At 48.5% G+C, this 27,496-nt stretch overlaps 1 protein-coding gene across 2 annotated transcripts in view; it reads right to left on the reverse strand.

Moving 5' to 3' along the window:
• SGPL1 (sphingosine-1-phosphate lyase 1) overlaps positions 1-27,191 on the reverse strand; it is a 36,015-nt gene extending 8,824 nt beyond the window's left edge. Inside the window, exons 1-7 of one of the 2 annotated variants that reach the window (XM_071563105.1) lie at positions 27,092-27,191; positions 16,623-16,788; positions 14,312-14,379; positions 11,855-12,002; positions 10,484-10,563; positions 8,994-9,122; positions 19-107 (exon numbers count right to left, since the gene is read on the reverse strand). In XM_071563105.1, coding sequence (XP_071419206.1) covers positions 19-107; positions 8,994-9,122; positions 10,484-10,563; positions 11,855-12,002; positions 14,312-14,379; positions 16,623-16,788; positions 27,092-27,094 — 683 coding nt within the window. In that variant the 5' untranslated portion in view covers positions 27,095-27,191. The remainder of the gene's footprint in view (positions 1-18; positions 108-8,993; positions 9,123-10,483; positions 10,564-11,854; positions 12,003-14,311; positions 14,380-16,622; positions 16,789-27,091) is intronic. The other variant, XM_071563106.1, reaches the window with a different exon arrangement.
• Between the last annotated feature and the right edge of the window lie 305 nt (positions 27,192-27,496).

Below are 27,496 nucleotides of genomic sequence, written 5' to 3' on the forward strand. Positions count from 1 at the left end.
TGTGGGGACACCACTCACATTTCTGGCTGTTTGATGCCTCTCTCGTACGCCAGGTCTCGGTACGCCTTGCAGGCCATCAGGATGCTCTCAGTCCCCCCAGATGTCATCTGTCAGGAAGGAAAGAAGCAAACAAGGAAAAACAACTGCTTAACATGGATGTTGCTGAAGGGAAAAGCAAAAAAATAAAGGAATTCAGCCACAGGACAACCCAGAGTTTCAAGGGCAGCAGAAGCCACTGAGCAGCATGAGGCAGCTTTCTGACATTCAGCTTGAAAATGCACATTGAAATGTTGAATCCTCTATTTAAATCAGATGGGGGAAAATGAAAACAAAAAAGTATTCAACTCCAAAGCCTAAGAAAAAGGGACCACACTGCCCAGTCACCAGCTGGCAAACATACCCCACCTCACAAAATTACCTCTTGATTACCTGGGGATTCTTTATCTGGATTACAGATTAATTATGCCACGTATGCGGAAACAACAAAGTTGAGTCTGTATCAAGTCAACTGCAGTCCAGCAGGTTTTATTAGGTCTGGAGCAGTGCCACACTGAGGCACAGAGTCAAGCCCAGGGCTGGCACCACTCCTGAGCTACAAAACCTTCCCAGAACCTGGAGCACTGCAGGACACAGAGCTCTCTCCCGCCTCCTCTCTGCAGAGCCCAGCCCAGCTCTGCCCAACACCAGGACTTCTAAGCCCTCAAGGACCCAAGAAGTTTTACACCAGGAGGAATTTCTGCCTTCCTCTCCCTGGCAAGTCTCTCAGTATCCACACAACCCACCAGTCGTGCTGTCCCCACCCTCTTCACCCTGAGCAGAGGAGAACAGGGGGATTTGCATCAGGAGGCAGAAGAGAGGAAGGCACACACAGGTTTACAGTTGCAGACTAGCACTAAGGAGCTGCTGCAAATACATAAATGAAACTCTTTACAAGAAGAAATTCCTCAGGTGGGAGGACTCTCTTGTCAGCCAGGCTTTATGAGATCTGACACACAGGGGACACTGGGCACAAACCTTCCACAGTAAAATCTTAACCTGGAAAACATGTTTTTCCAAGCAGCCAGCAGGACTCACTGGGTGAGCCATAACCTGAGGATGGGGGCACCTGGGACAGTTATACAGAAGTGCAGGTGAAAGAGGAAACAAAAGCTACTTATAGGGCACACAGGGGACTAGTTTTGATCCTCAGATCTGCTGAACCAGCTGCAACTTCCCCTTTTAACCTCCTCCCCCCCAAATAAGCATAAAAAGGATGCAATGACATTTGTATGCCTTATGACTTTAGTAAGTTTGGGTTCTCCTTTGGTTTTCCCCAGCTGACATAGCTGCAAATGCTCAAAATATAAAGAAGTGTGACTGTGTGACAATGACTAAACAGTAAGTACAGAGATAAGGAACAAAGTTCATAAGTAGATAAACCAGCCTGCCACATTTGTTCTTAACAGGATCCAAGACAGCAGCAGCTGCTGCCACAGGCAGTGTGGAAGTGACTGTCATAGCACAGACAATTTCTGCTTTTTTTGGTAGTTTAAAAGCAACAGCTGTCGCAGATAAAACCTAACAGAGCCTCACACTGGATAAAGACATCACTGTGTTAATTATGAAGCAAATGGATGGGAGCAGGAACACAATGTCTTGAAGCTTTTGATGGGCCGTGTCACTCACTTTGCAACTCCCCTTATGAAAAGATCTGTCAAGTTGTCAGCTATTACATTTGGGAAAAAAACCCAGCTGGTATAGCAGGGACTGCTTCCTTCCTGCTGGGTGAGAGAAAAGGAATGAGGTTGTTGCACACTTGTAACACTCCTTGCAACATCGACTGCAATGGTTGTGAAAACTTTGCTAGGAAGGACTTTGGGATCTTGGGGTCACACACTGAGCACCAGGCACTCCATGCTACCAGGCCTGCTCCATGATGGGCAAGCACTCCCTACTCTCACCTAGATAATCTGCTCTTGAATCACAGAATGACAGAATCATAGACTCAATTGGGTTGGAAAAGACCTCCGAGATCATCAAGTCCAACCCTTGGGCCAACTCCAGTCCCTTTACCAGATCATGGCACTCAGTGTCACGGCCAAGCTCCGTTGAAAAAGCTCCAGGGATGGGGAATCCACCCCCTCTCTGGGCAGCCCATTCCAATGCCTGAGCTCTCTCTCTGCAAAGAAGTTTTTTCTGCTCTCCAACTTCAATTTCCCCTGGCAGAGCTTGAGCCCATCGTGCCCCCTTGTCCTATTGCTGAGTGCCTGGGAGAAGAGACCAACCCCCACCTGGCCAGAACTTCCCTTCAGGCAGTTCCAGACAGTGCTGAGGTCACCTCTGAGCCTCCTCTTCTCCAGGCTAAACACCCCCAGCTCCCTCAGCCTCTCCCCACAGCACTTGTGCTCCAGTCCCTTCTCCAGCCTCGTTGCTCTTCTCTGGACCCAGCCTTAGTCCCATTCCAATCTTTCCACCAAAACACCAACATCTTGCCTTTATATACAGATAGACCTTTCCTCAAAGCCTGGCTTATCACCTGCATGGAAAGGCTGAGCCACACAGTTTTTGGTAGGTCAGAGTCAACACTTGTTGGCAGTTGGTCACATGCAGGATGAGGAACAACATCCAGGATGGATCCTCCCTCCCAGGCACGCAGACAGCCACATAGAAAGCTTGTTCAAGTAGCTGAAAATCCACCCACAAGGCTGAATTTCAGCCAGCTCAGCTTCCTAAACTGGCCCACAGCCAGCACATCACAAGTCTCCACTACAGAGAAGCACCAGAGCAGCTCGACCTGGAGCTTTAGCCCAGCACAGCCACAACAGCAAATGCCTTTTGGTTCCCAGGGATTGTACCTGTGGATGGATGGATGGATGGATGGATGGATGGATGGATGGATGGATGGATGGATGGATGGATGGATGGATGGATGGAGCCTGCTCCTTCACAGGAGGCTTTGGCAGCTTGGCTACCCACGGCAAACTCGTTCTGCTGTAGCCAGAGCCTGGATCACTGTCACAGGATGGCATTTCCCCAGCGCCCGGGGCACGAGGGCACCCGGCCAGCACAGGGTGATTCAGCACCAACAGGGCTCACACACAGCTCTCCCTCCTGCCAGTGAAAGTCCACGGGCTCCAGCCGTGCCATGGGAAAAGGGGGCTGGAAACAGGCATTGTTTTGAGCTGCTTTCCAACCCTGTGCTATCTTCAAAAGCCAGGCAAAGTGTGTGGGGAAAGGCAAACAAACAGAGTTTTTGTGTTCTTGAGTTATTTATTGTTTTCCAGATGGGAGGGGAGAGGAGAAAGCACAGGGAATAAATATCTTTCCTGTCTTCTTAACCCAGTATATCACTTCCATTGCTTCCTCCCTCCAAATCCCACTGCTCTGGAACCTCAACATTACAACAACAATAAGAGGTACAGTCTCTATTAAGGATTTCCCCATCCATGTCACTGTTAAACTGTCAGACATTAAAAGAACCACTTTAGTTCGAGGGCTCTAAAGTTTTGTTTGCATTTTCACCTTTAAGAAACACATCCACTCAGACCCTGGAAGCAAAGCTGACCAAAAGTTTCTTTGAGCTGAACTACCCTATGAATAAAAAAGCAAACTACAATTTATTTCTAAGGTAACATTAGAGTAAAAAGAAATACACCACAATCCACTGCATGGTTGTAATGTTGTGGCAGCCTCCCATAAAACCCCTGTAAACCTGCAAGCACTAAATTCCAGTAGTTGTGTCTTGTCTCAAGGTGACCTGCTCATCATTCCAGATAAAATCTGACAGACTGCACAGTTTAAACCCCCCTCGAGACTCACATTTCACTGTTAAAGTCCTACTTCAAATGTGCTGCTGGTACCAGGACAAAGTTTGGAAGCCCTGGAATTTGAAGAGGAGAGACAAAATGGGTTTCTGCAGGAGGTTTAGGTTTCCATCTGCTGATTTTGCCTCCCTCTCCTGCCCTAAGCTGTAGAATAAGTGGCAGAAGAATTCACAGATAGATTGACATCAAACACACACATGTGCACTTCAAAGCTGCCCTTTTTTTTTTTTGAAGTTCAAAACTGCTTAAAAAACCCTCAAATCATTGAAGCTTGCATAAAAGTGACTTCTCCCCAAATTACAGGGGAAATCCACAGAGCCAGCACTGCAAAACAAAGCACCTTGTGAACATGAAAACATGCACACAGCAGACAGGAATGAATCCCCCAGTTCCTCCTCTGTGTGCTGAGCTTAATTAGTCCTTCCAAATCATTGCAAGAACGTGATTAGAATCTCCCAGGTGCCAAAACTCCCCAATTCCTGTCTCTTTGCTCTTGCATAACACAATTAAAAGTAAGAACAATAGTAGTAATTAGCAAGAAATAAGAAGCATCCATCCACTGCTGAAAATGATTGCTGAAAAACCTGGAAAGCCTCTCAGAGCAATTTAAGGCAAAGGCAAGTCTGCACCTCCCCACCACCGGGGCATTGTTAGAGGTTTTATGCCCACGTTTAATAGGAGAATTACAGCCCACATGGCTCAGCTGGAGGCAACTCCTGTAAATAATGCAGCCTGCTCATCTAGTTTAACATTCTGTATCAAAACTAGAGTGGCCAGCAGGCCCAGGGCAGTGACCCTTCCCCTGGACTCTGCCTTGGGGAGGCCACACCTTGAGTGTTGTGTTCAGTTCTGGGCCCCTCAGTTGAGGAAAGAGATTGAGGGGCTGGAGCAGGGCCAGAGAAGAGCAACAAGGCTGGAGAAGGGACTGGAGCACAAGTGCTGTGGGGAGAGGCTGAGGGAGCTGGGGGTGTTTAGCCCGGAGAAGAGGAGGCTCAGAGGTGACCTCAGCACTGTCTGGAACTGCCTGAAGGGAAGTTCTGGCCAGGTGGGCGTTGGTCTCTTCTCCCAGGCACTCAGCAATAGGACAAGGGGGCACGATGGGCTCAAGCTCTGCCAGGGGAAATTAAAGTTGGAGAGCAGAAAAAAATTCTTTGCAGAGAGAGTGCTCAGGGATTGGAATGGGCTGCCCAGAGAGGGGGTGGATTCCCCATCCCTGGAGGGTTTTCAATGGAGCTTGGCCGTGGCACTGAGTGCCATGATCTAGTAGAGGGACTGGAGTTGGACCAAGGGTTGAACTTGATGATCTCAGAGGTCTTTTCCAACCCAATCCATTCTATGATTCTGTGACTGATTCAGAAAATGAAGAAAAAGACAGGTTTCATTTTAGCATTGATTAAACAAACCAAAACCTTCAAAGAGGGAGCAGGGCATTGCTCCCCAGAGATCCTACTGAGGAAGGTGTCCACATGACACAGAATCACAAAGAGATCCTAGGCTGCTGAAAACTTTGGGAATGGCACAAATGTGGCACCTGCTGCTTCTCCCAGACTGAAAAGCAGAGTATTAGGCCCACAAAACACTGTTCTGCAACATGATGTGGAAATCAGAGCACAAAGGAGGCGAAATTTCCTCACTGAGAAGTCCAAACAGAAACTTTTGGTGTTTTCCACAGTCACAGACACACCATGGAGAAACACCAACAAACTTCATCTGCCTTCAGGGACCACCACCTGGCACCAAAACATTGGCCAGTCAGTCCCTGCTGCTGAAATCAAGTGGCCAAGGCCTGGCACTTTGACACACTGCTTCTCAGAGAAGGCAGTGGTGAAATTCAGAGGGGAAAAAGCAGTGGTTTTAATTTTCAACACTGCAAAAGGGGAATCAAATAAACCACAAGTCTTCTCAGCAGAACAAACCAGCAGCTCCTCGTGAACAGATCAATTTAAAGATAACTCAGAGAGAGCACTACACCCTTCCTGGTTTAGCTTTAAAACCTCTCTGCTTTACAACCTGAAGTGTAACTGTGGCAGTCTGAGGCACCAGCTGCAGCAGGGCCTTCCTGAGACAGAAACCACAGCAGGAGTGGGGAAAAATGGTCTTTTAAAATGACTTTGCAACTGTCTGAGCCACCAGAAATTATTGTGAAATGTTAATTCAGTTTTGGAGAGAAGAAAACAAGAGAAGTCTTTGATCTTAAGAGCGTGTGACCTTCATATACCCACCCACATCTCTCCATCAATGATTAGCAACTCTGGACACTTCCCAGTCAGGAAGGGACATGTGGGAGGAAGACAAAGTCCACTGGAGACACTCGTTTGGACATGATAATTACAGGGATGCAATTAATCTTCTATTTCCGGCCAATCAACTTCTCAGCCCTCCTCTTCTCCCTGCAAACTGGACTGTTCAGCCAGCTGGGATGTAACTCCACAGCGGGTTGTGTGTTTGCCTGGCTCCTGCTCGGCTTTGTGGCACCATCCTTGGGAGGGAGAGGGCTGAGGGAAAACCAGGATTCCCCAGAGCACATCTGTGCAGGTCTCACACTGGCTGTGTCACAGCCTTATTGTTTTGGAGCAGTTTCTTACCCATCCTGACCCTCTCTTAGGCAATTCTACTTTCCAGCTTCAGTGGTGGGGAGCACACAGGGCCAAGGCTGACACTTTTACAACACATTTTACATAACAAAACCCAAATGCTCTCCTTGCAGGCTTCAGCAAGCAAAGTTCTGCAAGCATCCATCAGTGGCACACAGCCTGTTGCATCAATTGATGTCCCAACTGGTGATAAAAATGAGTTTCAACAGCTTTATCCTCAGCCTCTTCCCCACTCCAGGGATCACCTCACCCCTGTTCTCAGCGCTGCAAGCCAGGAAGGAGCTGAGGTGAGGTTAAATATTTGTTATAAGGAAAGAGGTAAATTCCTTCTGTAAACTTGAAGGTGGCACAAGGAATACAGTCCAGAGAAGACAAGTCAGGTCACAGGGTGTCACCTCCTCCCCTCAAAGGCAACCACACTTTATACTCCCACACACTGCACAGTTGAGTTTCAGCTCCGATCCAGCTGGAGTCTGATCCCAACTACACCTAATATAAGGCTACTCCAGTACTTAACTCCTTAACACAACAAAGCCTATTCCAGGCCAGTTCACCTCCTAAGCTCTTATGTCAGCACTGCCTTCCCATATTCACCTTCAGGCAATGCCAGCCTTCTCCTTCCCCAGTGCTTTTACAGACACCAAGCACCTCTCCCAGACTCTGAAAAATCTTGGGTCCAGAGAAGAACAACAAGGCTGGAGAAGGGACTGGAGCACAAGCCCTGTGGGGAGAGGCTGAGGGAGCTGGGGGTGTTTAGCCTGGAGAAGAGGAGGCTCAGAGGTGACCTCAGCACTGTCTGGAACTCCCTGAAGGGAAGTTCTGGCCAGGTGGGGCTTGGTCTCTTCTCCCAGGCACTCAGCAATAGGACAAGGGGGCACGATGGGCTCAAGCTCTGCCAGGGGAAATTGAAGGTGGAGAGCAGAAAAAAATTCTTTGCAGAGAGAGTGCTCAGGCATTGGAATGGGCTGCCCAGAGAGGGGGTGGATTTCCCATCACTGGAGGTTTTTAAGGTGAGATTGGCCGTGGCACTGAGTGCCATGATCTGGTAAATGGACTGGAGTTGGACTAAGGGTTGGACTTGATGATCTCGGAGGTCTTTTCCAACCCAATCCATTCTATCATTCTATGATTCATCCAGATTGTTCTCACAAACTCAACTACCTCTTCTCAGATTACTGAGCTGCCTCTTTGCCTGCCAGCTGCACCTGACCACCATGCCAGGAGATACAACCTCACTGCACCACACACCACGTAAACAGGGGCAGAATCTGCCTCAGGAATTCAGGATCCAAAAAGACAGAGAGGAGGGTAAGAAGCCATGATTTATTTTTATGACAATATTTCACCATGCAACTTCTTATCTTTTGCTCTTTGACCAACACTGAAAGAATCACTCTAAGAACAAACACTTGGACTCTTGCTAGGAATTTTATTGAGGCTGCAAAACTGGTTTCCACTGCAGTGCACTGGAAGGCCACATAAGCCTGGAAACACAGCTTTCCAGCTGGACAGCTGACAATAAATGCCATGCCTGCTTGTTGGTGCCCAGCCAGCCAGCCAGCTGGCCTTGCCCTCAATGCCAGCAATCTGGCAGGCTCACAGATTTCCAGTCCAGAGACTAAAACTGAGGGGACACTGCTCCATTCGCCACCCCCCACTGCCCACCAGCCAGGCTGCATTACAGCAGTTCTCTTTTCCAACTGGCACCCAGCCTGTGATGTTTGAAAGTGGGGGGGAAAAGCTGAAATAAATAGAAAACTGCCTAGAAATCCGTTTCCCTGAGTTAAACTGTCTCTCTCAAAGCTACACCAAGAAGAGGAATGGGCCAAGAAGGCCAATGGGATCCTGGCCTGGATCCAAACTAGCGTGGCCAGCATGCCCAGGGCAGTGACCCTTCCCCTGGACTCTGCCTTGGGGAGGCCACACCTTGAGTGTTGTGTTCAGTTCTGGGCCCCTCAGGTCAGGAAAGAGATTGAGGGGCTGGAGCGGGGCCAGAGAAGAGCAACGAGGCTGGAGAAGGGACTGGAGCACAAGTGCTGTGGGGAGAGGCTGAGGGAGCTGGGGGTGTTTAGCCTGGAGAAGAGGAGGCTCAGAGGTGACCTCAGCACTGTCTGGAACTGCCTGAAGGGAAGTTCTGGCCAGGTGGGGTTTGGTCTCTTCTCCCAGGCACTCAGCAATAGGACAAGGGGGCACGATGGGCTCAAGCTCTGCCAGGGGAAATTGAAGTTGGAGAGCAGAAAAAAATTCTTTGCAGAGGGAGTGCTCAGGGATTGGAATGGGCTGCCCAGAGAGGGGGTGGATTCCCCATCCCTGGAGACTTTTCAACTGAGATTGGCCATGGCACTGAGTGCCATGATCTGGTAAAGGGACTGGAGTTGGAGCAAGGGTTGGACTTGATGATCTCAGAGGTCTTTTCCAACCCAATCCATTCTATGATTCCATGAATTAGGCAACCCTCCTCCATACAGGTCTGTGGGCAGGGAATATACCAGAGTGAGCTCAACCTCAGACTAACCTGGAGAGCACAAGTTGCATTTGCACTTATCAAGGTCAGAAACACCCAAAATTTTCAGGAAGTTGAAGACAGGCTACTTACAGCACCACAGGACTCAGGGCCCCCGTTGAAGAGTGTACAGGCAATCCTCACTACCTCGGCTTCCATCTTCCTCAGACCAGGGAATATGTCTGGATGGAGAGGGTTACTCCAGGCAAACTCTTCATACACCTTCAGAAAGCAAAGACAAAAAGTCAGCCTTGCAGATGGAGGACTGGATTATCAATGCAGCTTTGAGAACTCCCCATGTGCACTGTATAAGCAAATTAGCTGCATTTAACCATAAGAATACTTGAGATCTCCTTGGACTTAACTGCTCTTGCAAGTAAATGCCACAAGAAGGGGAGTAAAAAAAGAATTTATTAAAAAAATCATGTTTTTCTGGGGCATTCTGACCTCTGGAATGACTCTGTAACATACTAATATATCTTGTTGTAAATACAGGTTTAATTATTTCACTATTTTTAAAAAAGAACACAACAAACATCCTGCAATTGCTTTACACAAAAAAGCCAGAAAACTTACTTTGCAGAACCAGTTTTCAAGTTTAATATTAAGGGGGAATTCTGAAGCACACAAAAAGAAGAACAAAAAAAAGGCACAAATGGCCACCCACACTGCAGCAGAAGTGGCTGTGGAAACCAGTATTTCATGCTTTTCCACAGCTGTGGACTCACAGGATGTAAGGCTGGAACAGGCCAGTTCCAGCCTCCTGCAGTCCAGATCAAAAAGCAACTGCAGGGGAGTTAAAAGAAACACAGCAGAATAAACCAGTGAATAATCAACACAAACAGAGGGAAAGTTTCCACAACACAATCCAAGCTGAGGCCCCTCCAGAAAGACTTCTCTGAGCTTTATGTTTCCCCAGAAGCAGCAAAGAAAATGTCAACATGAGGAAGAAAACAACAATAGCGACAAGCAAACAGAGCTCATTTCACCTGTTACAAAAGCTGAGCAAGAGGGCTGGACTTCCCTTTCTAGCAGAAACCCCAGGAAGCAGATACACTTGAAAACAGACCTTTAGGCTGTTCAGGTTATTTTCCAGCCTTCTCAAAGGCAGAAGTTCCTGAGCAGGTAAACAGACCTAACAAAGACACCACTGGAGCATGCCAGTGGCTCCATTGTTTAAGATTTGGAGCACTCAGCCAAGCCAAAAAACATTTTACAAACTTCTCTTTTGCTTAAACCAAGAGGAAGTTAGTTTAGTCAGTGAAAGTTGTTCCAGCACCAGTTTCCAGTTCCCTTCTAACCAACTTCTTACTTTCTCACTCAAAACAGCATCTCACCTGACTTGCTCCCAGTTGTCTCTACCAGGTCTTTTTGCAGGGATAGTGGCCAGATTTGTGCTGCCCAAATGCTTTGCTACTAATTCTCCTTCCCCCTACGTCTGCCCCAGGCTGTCTACAAACTTGGGCAGCTTTAAGTGTTAGATCTTCCCTATTTATTTTGAGATGCTGCAACAGCTTTGAGGGCTTTCTGGTCACCCTGAAGATACAAAGGGTACCTGCAAACTTGGCCTGCTTGCAATTTACCTTCACCAGCAGCTGGGTGAGCTTCTCTTCACCACTGTACACAGTCCCAGAGACTTTCCCATCCTGCCAACGTACGTCCCCTGAAAGAGAAGAGAGAGCAGACTGCTCACAAACACAGCCATTCTCAGGAAGTGTGGAAATGTGCATGGAAAAGTTCCCTCAGTTCTGCAGATGAGGACTCAGCTTTTGAGATTTCCCTGATTTTTGTGCCCCAGAGACAGGCTGAGCCTCTGGCATCATGTGATCTTGGCACACAGCAAGTAAATGATCACTGAGGAGTCAGCACATAAACAAGTAGCTGCAGCAAGCAGTTATATTAATATGTAATCCACTTAATCCCCATCAGCCTCCCCAAACTGCTGGTCAACCAACTGAACACTAAATTGCCTAAATTGAAGCCACTTTCAAAGAGCACCCACCACCACTGTGAGCTGAGAGGAGATGAAACCTACAGTGCCAGGCACCTCAGTGAAATGTCACCCAAACTGGTATTCCCAGGCCACTTCCAAAGGGGAGTGTGTGTGTGTGTATGGGGGAAGGAGGAGGCCTTATGGAAATAAAAAGGAACTCAGTGAAGGAAGGAAACAATCATTTAAGGGAAAGCACAGACAGAAGCAACACTGGCAATATACAACAGAGGAAAAGAAGGAAGTTGAATCTGTTTGTTTCTGAAATTGGAATAGATGCACTGTTGGAACAGAAAATTCAAGGCATTTCTCAAATTTGGGATGGGAGCAGGACAGTTATTATTTCCTCTGGACAGGAAATCACCCAGATTTGCTCACTAGGAGTAACAGTTACACAGATCAGGGTGGAGATATTTACTGGAGAGAGGCAACTCAAATTAAGTGTCAGACACTGCTTATGTGGACTCAAACCAGGAGAACATCATGACTTTTCCTTCCTTAAAAGGCTTTTTCAAAGTGCACACCATTATGATGACTTGAATTAAGAGAGTCTTGGAAATTCCCTAAAAATCCTACTTGGGAGTTGCTTTTTTGATTGTATTTCCTGGGGCTGCACAGAAAACACATTTCTGGTAAAAAGTGAACTGTTCAGAAATGCAAACCAAAATGGCATTCAGATAACTTACTCCCTATTTCTCTCTTCCTCAGGCTCTCCCACCTCTCCATCAATCTAGAATTCTTACAGAAGGAATGAATTTCAATGTAAATACCCAAATGCAGTATAAGAAATCATAAATACTGATCTTAGTTGCTTCCAGAAGGGAAACAGAAGAACTTGCAAGCAAGGAGCATCAGGGATGAAATATTTAAGATGAAACCATGAGCAGGAGTCATTGGAACTTGTTTAAGAGAGCAATGTAATGTCAGGTGTGTGACAGACCCACCTTTGCTGCAGCAGACTCACCTTTGGAGCTGTACTCTTTCATCTTCTCCAGCACCTGAGACTGGCTCATGCCTTGTTCTGGCAGTGCTTTGATATAATCCTTTTCATCTTTCAGGAAGGATAAACTGGAAGTGACATCATTCAAGGCTTCATCAATCTTCTTTTGAATCTGGAGAGAAAGGAAAAAACTATGAAACAATGGGGCACTGCCACATTATAAATAATTGAGTGTGTGCAGGACAGAACTCACAAGTGCTGTGGGGAGAGGCTGAGCGAGCTGGGGGTGTTCAGCCTGGAGAAGAGGAGGCTCAGGGGAGACCTTATCACTGTCTAGAACTCCCTGAAGGGATGTTGTAGCCAGAGGAGGATTGGTCTCTTCTCTTAGGCAACCAACACTAGGACAAGGGGGCACGATGGGCTCAAGCTCTGCCAGGGGAAATTTCAGTTGGAGAGCAGGAAGAAATTCTTTGCAGAGAGAGTGCTCAGGCATTGGAATGGGCTGCCCAGAGAGGGGGTGGATTCCCCATCCCTGGAGGTTTTGAAACTGAGCTTGGCCGTGGCACTGAGTGCCATGATCTGGTAATCAAAGTGGGGTTGGATTAAGGGTTGGACCTGATGATCTCAGAGGTCTCTTCCAACCCAACTGATTTATGATTCTATGGTTACATCCGTGGTGTTGAGCAGAACAGACAGGAGCTGCCTCAGCTCTGTGACCAGAGAACCCCACACAGTTCAACTCCTCCTTCCTGCCAACCCCCTCCTCCAAAAACAAGCTGCCTAGTATAGTGAACTGGCACAAACTAGACTCTAAACCTGTGGGAATGGTGGCTGGCACAGCCCAGAACTGTGCCCATTAAGCCATTGTAGAGTGGCACTTGGGTCACTGCTCGGCTGTGCTTCATTTCACAGCACAGACACCACCAGTGCAACATCCAGACACAGGATGTTCTCTGCTGGGTATGAAAGAGCAGTGGGAGCTTTGAGCTACTTCCTGAATGCTTGAGAAAACTGCATTTTTATCCACCAAACCCTTTTAAGTCACAGCTTTTAATTTGTGGAAGTCTTCAGAAACATTCTGGTTTGTACTTTACCTCCTCTGCCACCACACACACTGTTTAGAAACTCATGGAAACACAGACATAGTATTAAGAAATCTCCACTACAGGCACAGTCCAGAGATTTCTTTCTTCCCACCCACATCTTACACTCAGGAAACTCCAGATTTCTTCTCACAGCACATTCCAAAGTAAAGATTCTTCTTCCTGGCAACACAGGTGTTGGGGTAGTGACTTCTGGACATTGGAATGCCTCAAAGTCAAGGCCTCATGAGAGCAACTGATTGGTTATCAGCCTACCAAAGGGCAGGGAGAGGACACAGACAGGGCACAGCAGGAGCCTCTGGCACAGGACAGCAGTGTCAGCCCCACAGGGGAACTCTGGGCACAACAGGGATTGTATATGGTGTCACAGATCACAGACTATTCTGAGTTGGGAGGGACCCACAAGGATCATCGAGTCCAACTCTTAAGTCAATGGCCCACACAGGGGATTGAACCCATGACCTTGGCATTATTACAGCCAAGTTTTAACCACTGAGCTGATCTCAGTTCTTTTCTAAGAGGCAGACAAAAAATATAAGCAGAAGAAAACTCATCTGATCAAGGGTCAGAAGGTGAAAGCTGGGGATGGGAGGAGGATTTGGAGAACTCCTTCCCTGTCTGCAGCAAAAAGTCCCTCTGTGCTCCTGTCTCTTGATAAAATTGCCTGTAACAGACCTGCCCCCCAAACCTATCTGTAAATATGCCAACACACCAAGCAGAAAGAAGTGCAATCAAGTGTGATACCATCATTCACTAGGTAGAATAATCCCAGCTGGGCATTTCTTCATCATTAAGTTGTTAACGTGCTAAAACATGCTGACATTTGTGCTTTCAAATTTCCATGCAAAGAAAATAATCTCTAAAACCAGAGCTCATCTCATTTTAATGATTACACAAAGGTCTGGTATCTTTGTGCTATAATGCTAACTACTGCTAATAGTTATCTGAGCCCTAAACTAATCACAGCCTGATTAAAATAAGTACCTTTCCAGGTTGCACAACAAACCCTTGGCTATCTCACACTTGACATTGTTTCAGAAGAACAACTCAAGTTCAATTCTGTCCCCTTCTTCCAGAATTAAAATTATTTTCTTAAAATCCAACAATGAGGGAATGTTACTGGAAAATTCTGTTCTTGGTTTAAATAAATAAATGAAATAAAGTGGACTTCCATTTTATGAGAGTGGTATTATGATAAAAAAGAATAGGTAGAAATGATATCTGTCACTAAACCAGGTGGCATCAGAAGACACTCCAGATCTGTATCTTGGATCATTATGATCACAGTGACCACAAAGATGTACACAACAGTACATTCTCCAAGAGAGAAGAAACAAGGGCCCAGGATAACACCAGAAGTAGTTGTTCCAATACTTACTACAGCCCCAATAAATGGCATTTTTCTCAGCAACTTAAAGAACTGTTTTTTGGTTCGGGATGTCAAACCTGAAAGAGAAAAATCAGAAATTAACCTTTAATGGCTCAAAAAATAAAACAAAAAAGGGACTTGGGTACAATACTTGTGATACAGCCCATGATCCAGGCTCAGCATTCCTGATCCAAGCTAAAATAACACAGTGACCAAGGGGACATGGTGAGACAGATGAGCAAACTGAACAGCAAGGCTCAGGGGTGGGCCAGGCTACAGAAAGATCTGGAATGCAGCACAGGAATCCATAATTTGACTTGTTTCTTACAAGACAGCTCACACCCACCTGTGGAATTTTACAGCAAAGAGAAGGATTTCAGGGTTTGCTAAAGGTAAAAAGGGAAGATACATTTTGAAATTATTTTCTGCCTCTTCAAACCAGAACAGCACCAGTAAACACAAACACTCAGAGATGTGAAAGAGGTTCCCAGGCCCAAGGAGGAAACAGTGACATTGGTGACCACAGCACAACACAGATTTGCCCCATGTGTGGCCACCAGAGACAGGAAATGTGATGCAGGGGGAGGTGACTCAGGGAAAGGGGATGGACAGAGGGAAGAGCAGAAATTCCAGCACAGCCCAAAGACTGAAATGAGAGAAGCCACTGATGACAAGCACTGGAAAACTCCTGGGGTAGCTCTAAAATCAGGATGACACAGATGCCTCAGCACCAAAAACACCTTCTGAGTCCTGCAGGCATCTCACTTGCACAGCCACACCAAGAAATAACTAACTAAAGCTTAAAAATCAACCCTTTTAAGACTTGGCAATTTTATCTACACTTTCCCTCCCACTTCATATATATTTCACTTTTATGTAAAATTTGAAAAGCTACCTAAGGACACTAATTGGCACATTCTGTAGCAAATACTCATTAATGCTCTGACAACAACATTTCTGCTGCACATCTCAGTGTGCACACTGTTTCATTATTAATTTTCACAGTGAGAAAAGGCTGCAAAGTGCTGAAAAATTCAGACAATCTTCCAAAAGCCAGTCAATACTTCAAAAAACACACTGTGCAACAATACAAATACTAGGCAAGAAGATAAAATAACTCTGTCCTGAGCAAAAGCTTCACACCAATTTGTTTCTTAAAGACATTTACACTGTTTAAAGAAAGGGATGTTTGAGAAACAGAGACACAGAAGTTGACACCAAGTTAAAAACTTGGCTGTTTTTAACAAACTACCACTGGAGTGTAACCCTGTGGGAACTGAAAAGCTCTGTGTTTTCCTCTGAGGGAAATGTGGTGATCTCTGGGCAACACAGCCAGGGAAAACTGCAGGTGCATCAGGGAAGGAGAGGGAAGGGCAGGAGAGAGGGGGGGCAGGAGAGGGGGGGGGGCAGGAGGGGGGGGGCAGGAGGGGGGGGGGGGGGCAGGAGGGGGGGGGGGGGCAGGAGAGGGGGGGGGCAGGAGAGGGGGGGGCAGGAGGGGGGGGGCAGGAGGGGGGGGGGCAGGAGGGGGGGGGGCAGGAGGGGGGGGGGCAGGAGGGGGGGGGGCAGGAGAGGGGGGGGCAGGAGAGGGGGGGGCAGGAGAGGGGGGGGCAGGAGAGGGGGGGGCAGGAGAGGGGGGGGCAGGAGAGGGGGGGGCAGGAGAGGGGGGGGCAGGAGAGGGGGGGGCAGGAGAGGGGGGGGCAGGAGAGGGGGGGGCAGGAGAGGGGGGGGCAGGAGAGGGGGGGGCAGGAGAGGGGGGGGCAGGAGAGGGGGGGGCAGGAGAGGGGGGGGCAGGAGAGGGAAGAGAAGAAAAGAAAAGCCGCTCACACCACCAAACAAAATTATCCTGAAGATCCTGAGGATGAAACATGGAACATGCCTCCAACAGCAAAGCCATGTCTCCTCCCTCAGCAGGAAGGGAAACAACCAAGGGTCATGCAGACATTTTGCAGCAGTGACTAAGCTCAGAAGAACCCAGATCTGGGATAAATCTCCCCAGGATTTCGGCAAGAAAAGAGGGTTGCAACAAGCAAATGGTTCATCCAGAAGAAAAAGGGAGACAAAGGAAAGGGAGGGAGACAGAGGTGCATTCCAGGCCGGCCTGCTGCACTCTGCAGGAATGGGGGTGCCCCACTGATCACAGAGGCCTTGACCTTAACTTGGTCAAGGGGTGTGTAAATATTAGTTTGACAGCAGAAAGTCTGTTTTAACAAGTGTTTGTCCTTGTTTCACCCTCCTTCCCTTCAAGTCCCAGGGAACAACTCTGACCTCCCTCCCTCCCTTCCCTTTAAACCCAGGAAAATCCCCCATCTCCAATACTCACTCTCAGGCTGGAAGAGGAAGCCATGCAGCCACACACTCACAAGTGTGGAAGAAAAGGTCAACCCAATGAGCTGCCAGGGCTCAAGCCCAGCACATCGGGCGTTCACAAAGCCTGTTACCTTCTCCCAGTACATCTGGAGGATTTCCTTGTAGGGAATAACGGCATCCTGTGCAAGGGAAAACAGAAGGATATTGAGGAAAGTTCAAATGCACACAAATAGGGCACCAAAAAGTCTATTCTTGATTAGAAAGGTGCTTTCCAGTATTCAGATCCCATGCTTTCCTTAATTCCTACAAACAGAATGGGTAGGAGAGAGTCTTCACTCACTTCTAGTCAAGAAGTCTCTTTGCAGAGAGAGTGCTCAGGCATTGGAATGGGCTGCCCAGAGAGGGGGTGGATTCCCCATCCCTGGAGGTTTTTAAGGTGAGCTTGGCCGTGTGACTGAGTGCCATGATCTGGTAAAGGGACTGGAGTTGGACCAAGGGTTGGACTTGATGATCTCGGAGGTCTTTTCCAACCCAATCCATTCTATGAAGAGTCACTGATAAAAATCCACAGTTTGAGAGACTTCAAATATTGAGAAGTGCCAAGAGCAGACAAGTAACAGATGGTTCTCTGCACAGTCCCAAGAACCACCAGATCTCACCATGGCCCAAGAGAAGCAACTGGTGTTAATATTTATTTCCAAGGAATTATCAGGTGCTGATACCACCAAAACAGGTCTATGAAGTGCCTGGGGTTGGATTTTTAAGGGAGGTGGAAGCACTCAGCAACTCCTTAAGTTTAAGGGCTAATTAGTACATTGCACACCAAGGGAGGATGGAAGACAGAAACACTCCTGCTACCAAAATAAACCCCAGAAAAGAGTGATGCCAATATCAAAGCAGGAATTACTGTCAGGACTGAGCCCAAGTGCCTCCTCAACACCAGATGCTCTTCAAGAGTGTCAGAGCAGGGTGAAGAAAATTAGATATGCACAAGAAAAGGACCTAAACGGGGTCTTCCATTCAGTTCTCTGGAAAGAGAAAGGTTTTCAAATAATCAGTGGAGGAAGGCAGGATTATGTACCCAAAAAACAACACTAATGAATACTCAGCACTTTGGAAAAATAATAAGGTGGATAAAACATGACAGAGTTTAAAGGAATTTAAGCAATCCAAACATAAATAACAGCATTTACCATCAGAGAGGAGTAATTTCACCCTTGTCCCAGCAGCACAGGCTGAAGAGACAGCCCAAATCTGGCAAAACCAGGCAGCTGCTCAGCTATGAGAGCAAATTAGCACCTATTCAGTTGGCAAAGGGCAATTTAAAAACACACCAGGCACTTCAGCCTCCAAAACAAGGCAGCCACACAAACCACTGCAATTAGGCACCGTCCCAGCCAGAGCTCAGCCCTCCAATCCACTCCCCACAAAGCTGATTTAACCCCAGAATTTAAGGGAAGAGCCACCTTTTCCAGCTAACCAGAGGTGGTACTTAAATTTCAGTGAGTTTGTACAACATTCTCTGGAAAATCCCTGGAAAGGAATGCTTAACCAGCAACAATGACTAGGAACTAATGCCAGGATATCATTCAGGTTTGGAACTGCACTTAAAGGAGGAAAATGGAGCCACTAATGTGCTGGTGCCTCAATAGCTGCGCTCAGCTGATGGCAAGGAAATGCTGCAGCATCAAATATAAGTGGAATGTGCTATTTTTTTTTCCCTGAAGATGGAGGATACTGTAAGCTATAAACCCTCAATCCAAATGAAACATGACCTTGGAGACAAAAAGTCACTTCAGTCAATGGCCAAGTTAAAATAAATAAATCTGGCATGAGATTGATCTCCCCCTTGGAGAAAGCTCCGGGCAGAAGATCCCAGCTGGATCTTGTTGTCAAACCACACAATCCCCACTGAAACCTGCTATGTGGTAATTCAGTGGCACATCCAAGTTTGGAACAAGTAAGAGAAGATTTTCATTGTGTTAATTCTAAGCCACTGAATAATTTCTTCCTCTTTCTTGTTTAAAAACAAAAGAATTTGAAATCAATCCCTAAATAATGCAGCTTAACCAGGTAGTTTTCTTTGTATTTCTCACTTTCCTTCTTCAGTCATTTCACACGTGGAAGAGTTTGAAGGATGAGAATGATCAATTTAGGAGAATATTAAAAACAGAGATTAAGAAACCCAGTGAAAATTGTCATGGAAGGCGAGTGAGCAAAAAAATCCACTTTCTCAGATCCCTGGCTAACTATGAACTCAGGTTTTTGTCAAGGGTATCTTTGCCCCAAAGTATCCAGCAATAGATGAGACACCTCTCTTTCTGAATTAATAATTTCATCCTAGAGAAACCTGAAGGCATTCAGAAGGTTGTATTCCAATGTTTTTGTTACACTCAAGAACATCCTGAGAGAGACTTTTTACACCAGCAGAGTGGCAGGACAAGGGAATGGCTTCCCACTGCCAGAGGGCAGGTTCGATGGGATACTGGGAAGGGATTCTCCCCTGGGAGGGTGGGCAGGCCCTGGCACAGGTGCCCAGAGAAGCTATTGCTGCCCCATCCCTGGGAGTGTCCAAGGCCAGGTTGGACAGGGCTTGGAGCAACCTGGGATAGTGGAAGTTGTCCCTGCCCATGGCAGGGGGATGGAACAAGATGAGCTTTAGGGTCCCTTCCAACCCAAACCACTCTGGGACTGCCTATGATTGCAGTCCCAAAGCACTTCCTCATATTACAGGGAGGATAAACAGCCTCTGTTCAGTCCAGCCATTGGAATCCCATCCCTGGCAGCCCTGGAAGAGCTGCTCATAACACAGTGAAAAACCATTACTGCTTCCCCAGCTGGCCTAAAGACAACAGGCTGACCTGATTTTAAACCTGTCTACAGGACAGAATTTCATTTAAGACAATAACCTGCTTATTTTGTGAAGGCATCAAAAACTAAAGGTTTCCCTTCCCATTACAGGAGAGTAGATAAGCTGGGTTTATGTCCTTAAGAGAACCTTCCCTGCTGAAAAGCTTCACAAGACACAGGATTATTTCAGAAGCAGTTTAAAACCCCAAATCATGAGCACACTAAAAAGCAGAGGGGAAAATCTCCACTGGAGGATTTGTTTTTAATTCTCAGAGCAGTAAGACAGAGCCAGGTATCAGATAAAATAGTAATTGCTATCATTAGGGCTTGCAGTGTTCATTTGTACCGAAATTCATGCACTCAGCAACCCAAGCAGTTTACATATTGAATTTTTAGCTCCACAGATTAGGAATACATCCTTAGTACTGTATTTCTAAAAGCCATTAGCTTGCTGAGCTGGTTCCAGGGATAGCACTTATGCCACTACAAAAGAGGACAAATTAACTGCAGTAATGCTCTTCTGTCCCAGATGATAGAAAAGAGGGAGGGGGAAAATGCCAAAGCAAACGAGAGCACATTTTGCAGTTTTGCCAGAACAGCATTTCCTGGGCTGAGAGTTTTAGGACTCAAATAAGCTCAAAAAAAATAAATTAAAAAAAAATAGAGAGAGAGAAACAGAAAGGCAATAAACTGGAGGACTTCAGACTTTTGTTAGATAGAAGTGTAGAAGTTTCCTGAAGGGAAGTTCTGGCCAGGTGGGGGTTGGTCTCTTCTCCCAGGCACTCAGCAATAGGACAAGGGGGCACGATGGGCTCAAGCTCTGCCAGGGGAAACTGAAGGTGGAGAGCAGAAAAAAATTCTTTGCAGAGAGAGTGCTCAGGCATTGGAATGGGCTGCCCAGAGAGGGGGTGGATTCCCCATCCCTGGAGATTTTTAAGGTGAGATTGGCCGTGGCACTGAGTGCCATGATCTGGTAAAGGGACTGGAGTTGGACCAAGGGTTGGACTTGATGATCTCTGAGGTCTTTTCCAACCCAATCCATTCTGTGATTCTGTGATTCTAACTGCCTCCTGCTTCTGACACTGTAAAGTGGAAGCACTGTCTAAGTTTACCTCTGGCAAGAACTGGAAGAAAGGTTTTGTCAGCTGAATCTTCCTTCTACCAGAAGAGTGTTTCAAGTGGGGGCACAGATTAAAAGTAGCTTTTAAAGGTAAATTTATTCTATGAAATGCCATGAGTCTTAGGCCAACTGTGCAAGTAGGAACTGCTAAGGTCACAGAATCATAGAATGGATTGGGTTGGAAAAGACCTCCGAGATCATCAAGCCCAGCCCTTGGTCCGACTCCAGTCCCTTTACCAGATCATGGCACTCAGTGCCACAGCCAAGCTCCGTTGAAAAAGCTCCAGGGATGGGGAATCCACCCCCTCTCTGGGCAGCCCATTCCAATGCCTGAGCACTCTCTCTGAAAAGAATTTTTTTCTGATCTCCAACTTCAGTTTCCCCTGGCAGAGCTTGAGCCCATCGTGCCCCCTTGTCCTATTGCTGAGTGCCTGGGAGAAGAGACCAACCCTCACCTGGCCAGAACTTCCCTTCAGGCAGTTCCAGACAGTGCTGAGGTCACCTCTGAGCCTCCTCTTCTCCAGGCTAAACACCCCCAGCTCCCTCAGCCTCTTCCCACAGCACTTGTGCTCCAGTCCCTTCTCCAGCCTCGTTGCTCTTCTCTGGACCTGCTCCAGAATGGCCTCGCTTAGAAGGAACCTGAAAGCTCATCTTGTTGCAACCCCCTGCCATGGGCAGGGACATCTCCCACTTTTCCAGGTTGCTCCAGGCCCTTTCCAACCTGGCCTTGGACACTTCCAGGGATGGAGCAGCCACAGCTTCTCTGGGCAACCTGTGCCAGGGCCTGCCCACCCTCACAGGGGAGAACTTCATCCTAATATCTAACCTAAACCTACTCTCTCACTTTACACCACATTCTCAGCTTTCACCTAAATCCACACACATTCCCAAACCAAGGACGCACCTCCCCATGCCCAAACCTTAACACTTCAGTTTGCCATCTGTGTTCTCTCAGGTCACCAGAGCCAAGGAAGGAGGTGACATGTCACACTACTCAGCAGGTAGTAAATCAAGGCCAAGGGAGATGGCTCGTACAGACAGCACGAGCCAGGCCAACTCCGACGATGGGAACACACGGAATGCCGGCCTGGCCACTGTAATTAAAGCCTCTGCTCCAATACAACAAGTTTTTCCAAGGAGAAGCTTCCTGACTGAAAAACCACACACAACCAGCAACGACACAGCAGCTTTGCTTATTTACTCTGCTCCTAACAGAAGGAAGAGTTCAATTAGCCTTTGGTGACACCTTGTTGCCCGCACGTGCTGTGGCCACAAAAGGCAGGTCAGACTGGTGTGACTACACAGGGTACTGGCCTGGCCACACTCACAGCCACCAGCCTGGCAACTTCCCACCGGACAGCCAGGGAATAATGGGATTAAGCAACACCATCCCAGGCTCGCAGGGTGCTCGTTGCTGCTTGTGCCTGCAGTGTTTTGATTCGCACACAGGCAATGACTCTGCTCCTCCCTCCCTTCCTCCCTCCCTGCCACCCCCAGCGTGACAAATATCTTTACACAAGCACCAGGCAGAGAATATTTGTTAGTCAGCTCCTAATTACAGCTTGAGGTTTAGACCATGTGCTGCCGTCCCTCCCCTCACCAAAGGATGTGGGTACACAGACAGACACCGGATGCAGGGTCTTTTAGAAATCAAAAAACATGAACTTTTAGTTATATGGGCTGAACTCAGGGAAGGAAACACACACTGAGGCCACGCTCATCTTGCCACAGCCCCCAATACCACCAGTTTTGTCTGCACTGCATTTAATTGCACCAGTACCATACTGAAACTTTCTCCAGAATGACAGGTGGTCAAGAAGGCCAGTGGGATCCTGGCCTGGATCCAAACTAGAGTGGCCAGCAGGCCCAGGGCAGTGACCCTTCCCCTGGACTCTGCCTTGGGGAGGCCACACCTTGAGTGTTGTGTTCAGTTCTGGGACCCTCAGTTGAGGAAAGAGATTGAGGGGCTGGAGCGGGGCCAGAGAAGAGCAACGAGGCTGGAGAAGGGACTGGAGCACAAGTGCTGTGGGGAGAGGCTGAGGGAGCTGGGGGTGTTTAGCCTGGAGAAGAGGAGGCTCAGAGGTGACCTCAGCACTGTCTGGAACTGCCTGAAGGGAAGTTCTGGCCAGGTGGGGCTTGGTCTCTTCTCCCAGGCACTCAGCAATAGGACAAGGGGGCACGATGGGCTCAAGCTCTGCCAGGGGAAATTGAAGTTGGACATCAGAAAGAAATCCTTTGCAGAGAGAGTGCTCAGGGATTGGAATGGGCTGCCCAGAGAGGGGGTGGATTCCCCATCCCTGGAGGTTTTTAAGCTGAGATTGGCCATGGCACTGAGTGCCATGATCTGATAAAGGGACTGGAGTTGGCCCAAGGGTTGGACTTAATGATCTCAGAGGTCTTTTCCAACCTAATCCATTCTATGATTCTATGACATCAATTTGGGGAGTCTTTTTGCCACATACAGTGTCTGCAAAATGAATATATATATATACACACTATCCCACCAGCTCTGAGATTTCAAGAGTGCCTAAACAATGGCTAATTACAGCTTCAGCACAAAACCAAACAAGACAGCAACTCAGAGTAAGAGCAGCAGCATTCCAGGTTCCACTGCAGGGAAGGAATGTAAAAGTACCAAAACAAGACAGAGCAAGGCTGATTCGAGGCTCAAAAAATGGACAGTTTTACAGTAACCCACAGGGCTCAAAAATCAGGTGCAAGCTCAGATTTCATTTAACTCAAACCACACTCAAGGTGGTGTGTGTGTGTTCACTTTGCTCACTACAACAAACCAATTTATAAAAGTTCCTGCAAACATCTCAGCAAGCTCCAGGCAGCACAGATCTCAGAAGAGACAACGAGTTAGTGCCACACACAAGCCCCTCGTGGATCTCTGGGGGTCACCAGCTTCAAGAACATGCTGCACCCACGATAATTAGAATAAAAGAAGTGCCCAGTTCTCTGCATGCTGGGACTCATCTGGACATATTTCATCCCTTCACTTGGTATCCTCTCAGCTGTGGATCCCTTCTGGAGAATAAAATGGGTGTTTATTTGAAACATTTTGTGAGTAGCTCAGTGCCACACAGGGGTACACGCAGCATTAAAGGATCAAGTCTTGATGGGAGCTGTCTGGAAGCAGAGCATGGCATGGCAATTGTTCTGGGAACAGGCACACACGAACAAAGGCAGCACCAAGACCTGGCACAGCTCCCCAGCAGGGTTATGCAAGCCTGACAAAGCCCCCAGTATCAGCACAGACTGAATGCTGCTATTATACATTAAGGGCCCTGCTCTTGGGCAAGTCTGTCCACAGGGCATGATCTTCACAAATTATCTTATCAACACCAACACGCAGAACCCTTCGACCCCTGCGATACCTCCTCACATGCCCTTCCTCATGTGGCACAGATGGATCTCAGGGGGAGGCAAAGGAAACACTCAGAACACAAAGGATTCCGTTCCAAGTGACTTCTGTCTGCAAGTTTCTAGGAAACACAAATTTTGTTTCAAGAACTAAAGCAAATTGTATAATAATCACCACAGCCAAGCAATCAGCACACCTGCTACTACATGAATTGACAGAATCCTAAATCTCAGCCCACACCATGCTCTAAGGGCAGGACTAAGACTTCAAAGCCTCTCCTGCTACACCAACCAATACTGGCTGTAGCCATTTACCAGCACACAAAGAGATCTCAGTACTAAACACTCCAGGGGGAAGGTCAGCTGATACTTGAAAGGGAATATCTTCAACTGCCTGGAATGCAAGGAATGGGAGCAATAGAATCATAGAATCACTGGTTTGGGTTGGAAGGGACTTAAAGCTCATCTTGTTCCAACTCCCTGACATGGGCAGGGACACCTTCCACTATCCCAGGGTGCTTCAAGCCCTGTCCAGCCTGGCCTTGGACACTTCCAAGGATGGAGCAGCCACAGCTTCTCGGCCCAACCTGTGCCAGGGCCTGTGCACCCTCCAAGGGAAAGATTCCTTCCCAATATCCCATCTAACCCTGCCCTCTGTCAGTGGCTAGCCATTGCCTCTTGTCCAGGCCCTTGTAAATAGTCTGTCTCTATTTTTCTCTTCAGCCTCTTCAGGTACGGAAAGGCCACAATTAGGTCACCCCAAAGCTTCTCTTCTCCACGCTGAACAATCCCAGCTCTCCCAGCCTTTCCTCCCAGCAGAGCTGCTCCATCCCTTTGATCATCTCAGTGGCCTCTTGTGCACTCACTCCAGGAGCTCCATGTCCTTCCAGTGCTGGAGACCCCAGAGCTGGAGGCAGCACTGCAGGTGGGGTCTCACCTGAGCAGGAGAGAATCCCCCCCTCCCCTGCTGTGGGATCAGCCCAGCACACCAGGGGTGCCAGTGGACACGGCTGGGCACGTCCAGCTCTCACCCACCAGCACCCCCAAGTTCTCCTCAGCAGTTCTAGGTAAAAAAACACCACTCCATTTCCAAAAAAAAAGCACGTGAATAGATCAGGCCTTCTGAGACAACTGCCAGTGTGTGCCGGGGTCTGTGGTGAGAGCAGCTGGTGCAGGAAAGGATGAGTGTGTTCAGTTCTGGGACCCTCAGCTCAGGAAAGAGATTGAGGGGCTGGAGCGGGGCCAGAGAAGAGCAACGAGGCTGGAGAAGGGACTGGAGCACAAGTGCTGTGGGGAGAGGCTGAGGGAGCTGGGGGTGTTTAGCCTGGAGAAGAGGAGGCTCAGAGGTGACCTCAGCACTGTCTGGAACTCCCTGAAGGGAAGTTCTGGCCAGGTGGGGGTTGGTCTCTTCTCCCAGGCACTCAGCAATAGGACAAGGAGGCACGATGGGCTCAAGCTCTGCCAGGGGAAACTGAAGTTGGAGAGCAGAAAAAAATTCTTTGCAGAGAGAGTGCTCAGGCATTGGAATGGGCTGCCCAGAGAGGGGGTGGATTCCCCATCCCTGGAGGTTTTTCAACTGAGCTTGGCCGTGGCACTGAGTGCCATGATCTGGTAAAGGGACTGGAGTTGGACCAAGGGTTGGACTTGATGATCTCGGAGGTCTTTTCCAATCGAATCAATTCCATGATTCTATTGCCAGAACTGTGTTTGGAAGAAGAGACAAGCAGCACCTCAAAATCCTTACAGAGAAAGGGGCTCTACTGAACCTCTTTTTACCACGGGAGTCACAGCAAGGCTGTGATTGCTGCCACAGCAGGCAAACCACACACAATCAGTGCTGTGATTAGGGTTATCTTCACACCACCACACAGTGCTGGAGAAATCCAAAGCAGGGAGCAAAACGTCAGTCACCTCAGCAGACCCTCCCCTGGCTCAGGTCAGCAGTTCAGCTGTGAATTCCAAGGATACTAAGAGGCTGGGAAACTCCAAGGGAACTGGAAGCAGGCAGCATGTGGGAGAAGCAACATTTTTCTCCACCTAAGCAAGAAAATTTCCAGTACTTCACACTCCCTTTTGGGAAGGATCACAGAGTAAAAGCACAATTTAGGGAAAATGTTATATATCAGTGTTTCTCCACTGGAAACTACAGCCCCTAAGTACAAAGCCAAGTTCCTCAGCTTTCCAGAAACCAGAAATCCGGTGTGATAGCTACTGTCTAGTCTAATGAATAAAGGAGTCCTCAGCAGGTCTTCCCAGGTGCAAGAAGCAGCAGTTTTCCCTGCCAAGCCTTGGCACGAAGGGACAACTCAGGTGAGAACAGCCTGACCACACAGCACGGCTCCAGCAACCCCAGGCCAGTCTAGACCACCCCACGCACAAGATGCTCAGTATTTACCCAGTTTCACATTTTGGCAGCCGAAACCAACCCAAACAAACACAAGGATATCCCGGGCTCCCCGTGGCCGGGCACAGCTCCACGCCAGAGTGGGAAGAAGCAGCAGCACGTGAGTGTTTGGGAACGGAGTGACCGTGACCAAGCGGGAAAAAGCAGAAGGGCACAGATAATGCTGTTCCATCTATCACTCAGCAACAGTGATTTCAAGGTACCTCCCTGACAGGGAAAAAACCCAGCACTCCTTCCGGGCTTGAGGAACTGGAAGATACATGTCCTGGCACTGCGTGTCGGAACCAGCTACACTGCAAAGCAATCCTAAAGTTTGCTTCTAGCTAAAAAAACAACAGTCGGTAAGCAAACAGGGTCCCTAAAAACTAAGAGGCAATAAGCAAACAGGATCTCTAAAAAATAATAATCAATCAGCAAACAGAGTTTCTTATTAGCCAGACAGGCACCTCCAGCAAAATCTAGAGGAAAACACGATTTCTATCCCACCTGGCTGAGAGAAATACACAGACATGGGCGAAAACACCACTTCTAATGCTCCCTGCACAGAAACCCGATACCCGTGGGAAATCAGGGAAGCAGAGGGACGAGGGGAAGCACGGGGGACACAGCCACGTCCAGGGGAAGGGCACGGGCCGCGCCGAGGCCCGACCGGGACCCCCCACCAGCCCACACCCGGCAAGGCCCTGGCCACGCTGCCTCACAGGCCGCGCGGGGACACCACTCTGTGTCTCTCCCCGCTCACCATCGCTCCTGCTGCCGCCGTCTCCTTCTTTCCTTCCTCTCTTCTTCCTCCTCCTCCCTTTCCAGGGTGCCGGCGTGGCCGCGCCCCGCGGTTACCGCCCCCGGACCGGCCCCGCCTCGCCCCCGGACCGGCCCCGCCTCGCCCCCGGACCGGCCCCGCCTCGCCCCCGGACCGGCCCCGCCTCGCCCCCGGACCGGCCCCGCCTCGCCCCCGGACCGGCCCCGCCTCGCCCCCGGACCGGCCCCGCCTCGCCCCCGGACCGGCCCCGCCTCGCCCCCGGACCGGCCCCGCCCCGCCGTTACCGCCCCCTGCCGGGCGCGCGGGCGCTCCCTCCCTCAGGGAAGGAAAGGCGGGAAAACCACTCCCCTCACGTTAACGGGCGCGGGGAAGCCTTAAAAACGCTCG

Source organism: Pithys albifrons, chromosome 9, assembly GCF_047495875.1.
Source record: "Pithys albifrons albifrons isolate INPA30051 chromosome 9, PitAlb_v1, whole genome shotgun sequence".
NCBI lineage: Eukaryota > Metazoa > Chordata > Aves > Passeriformes > Thamnophilidae > Pithys > Pithys albifrons.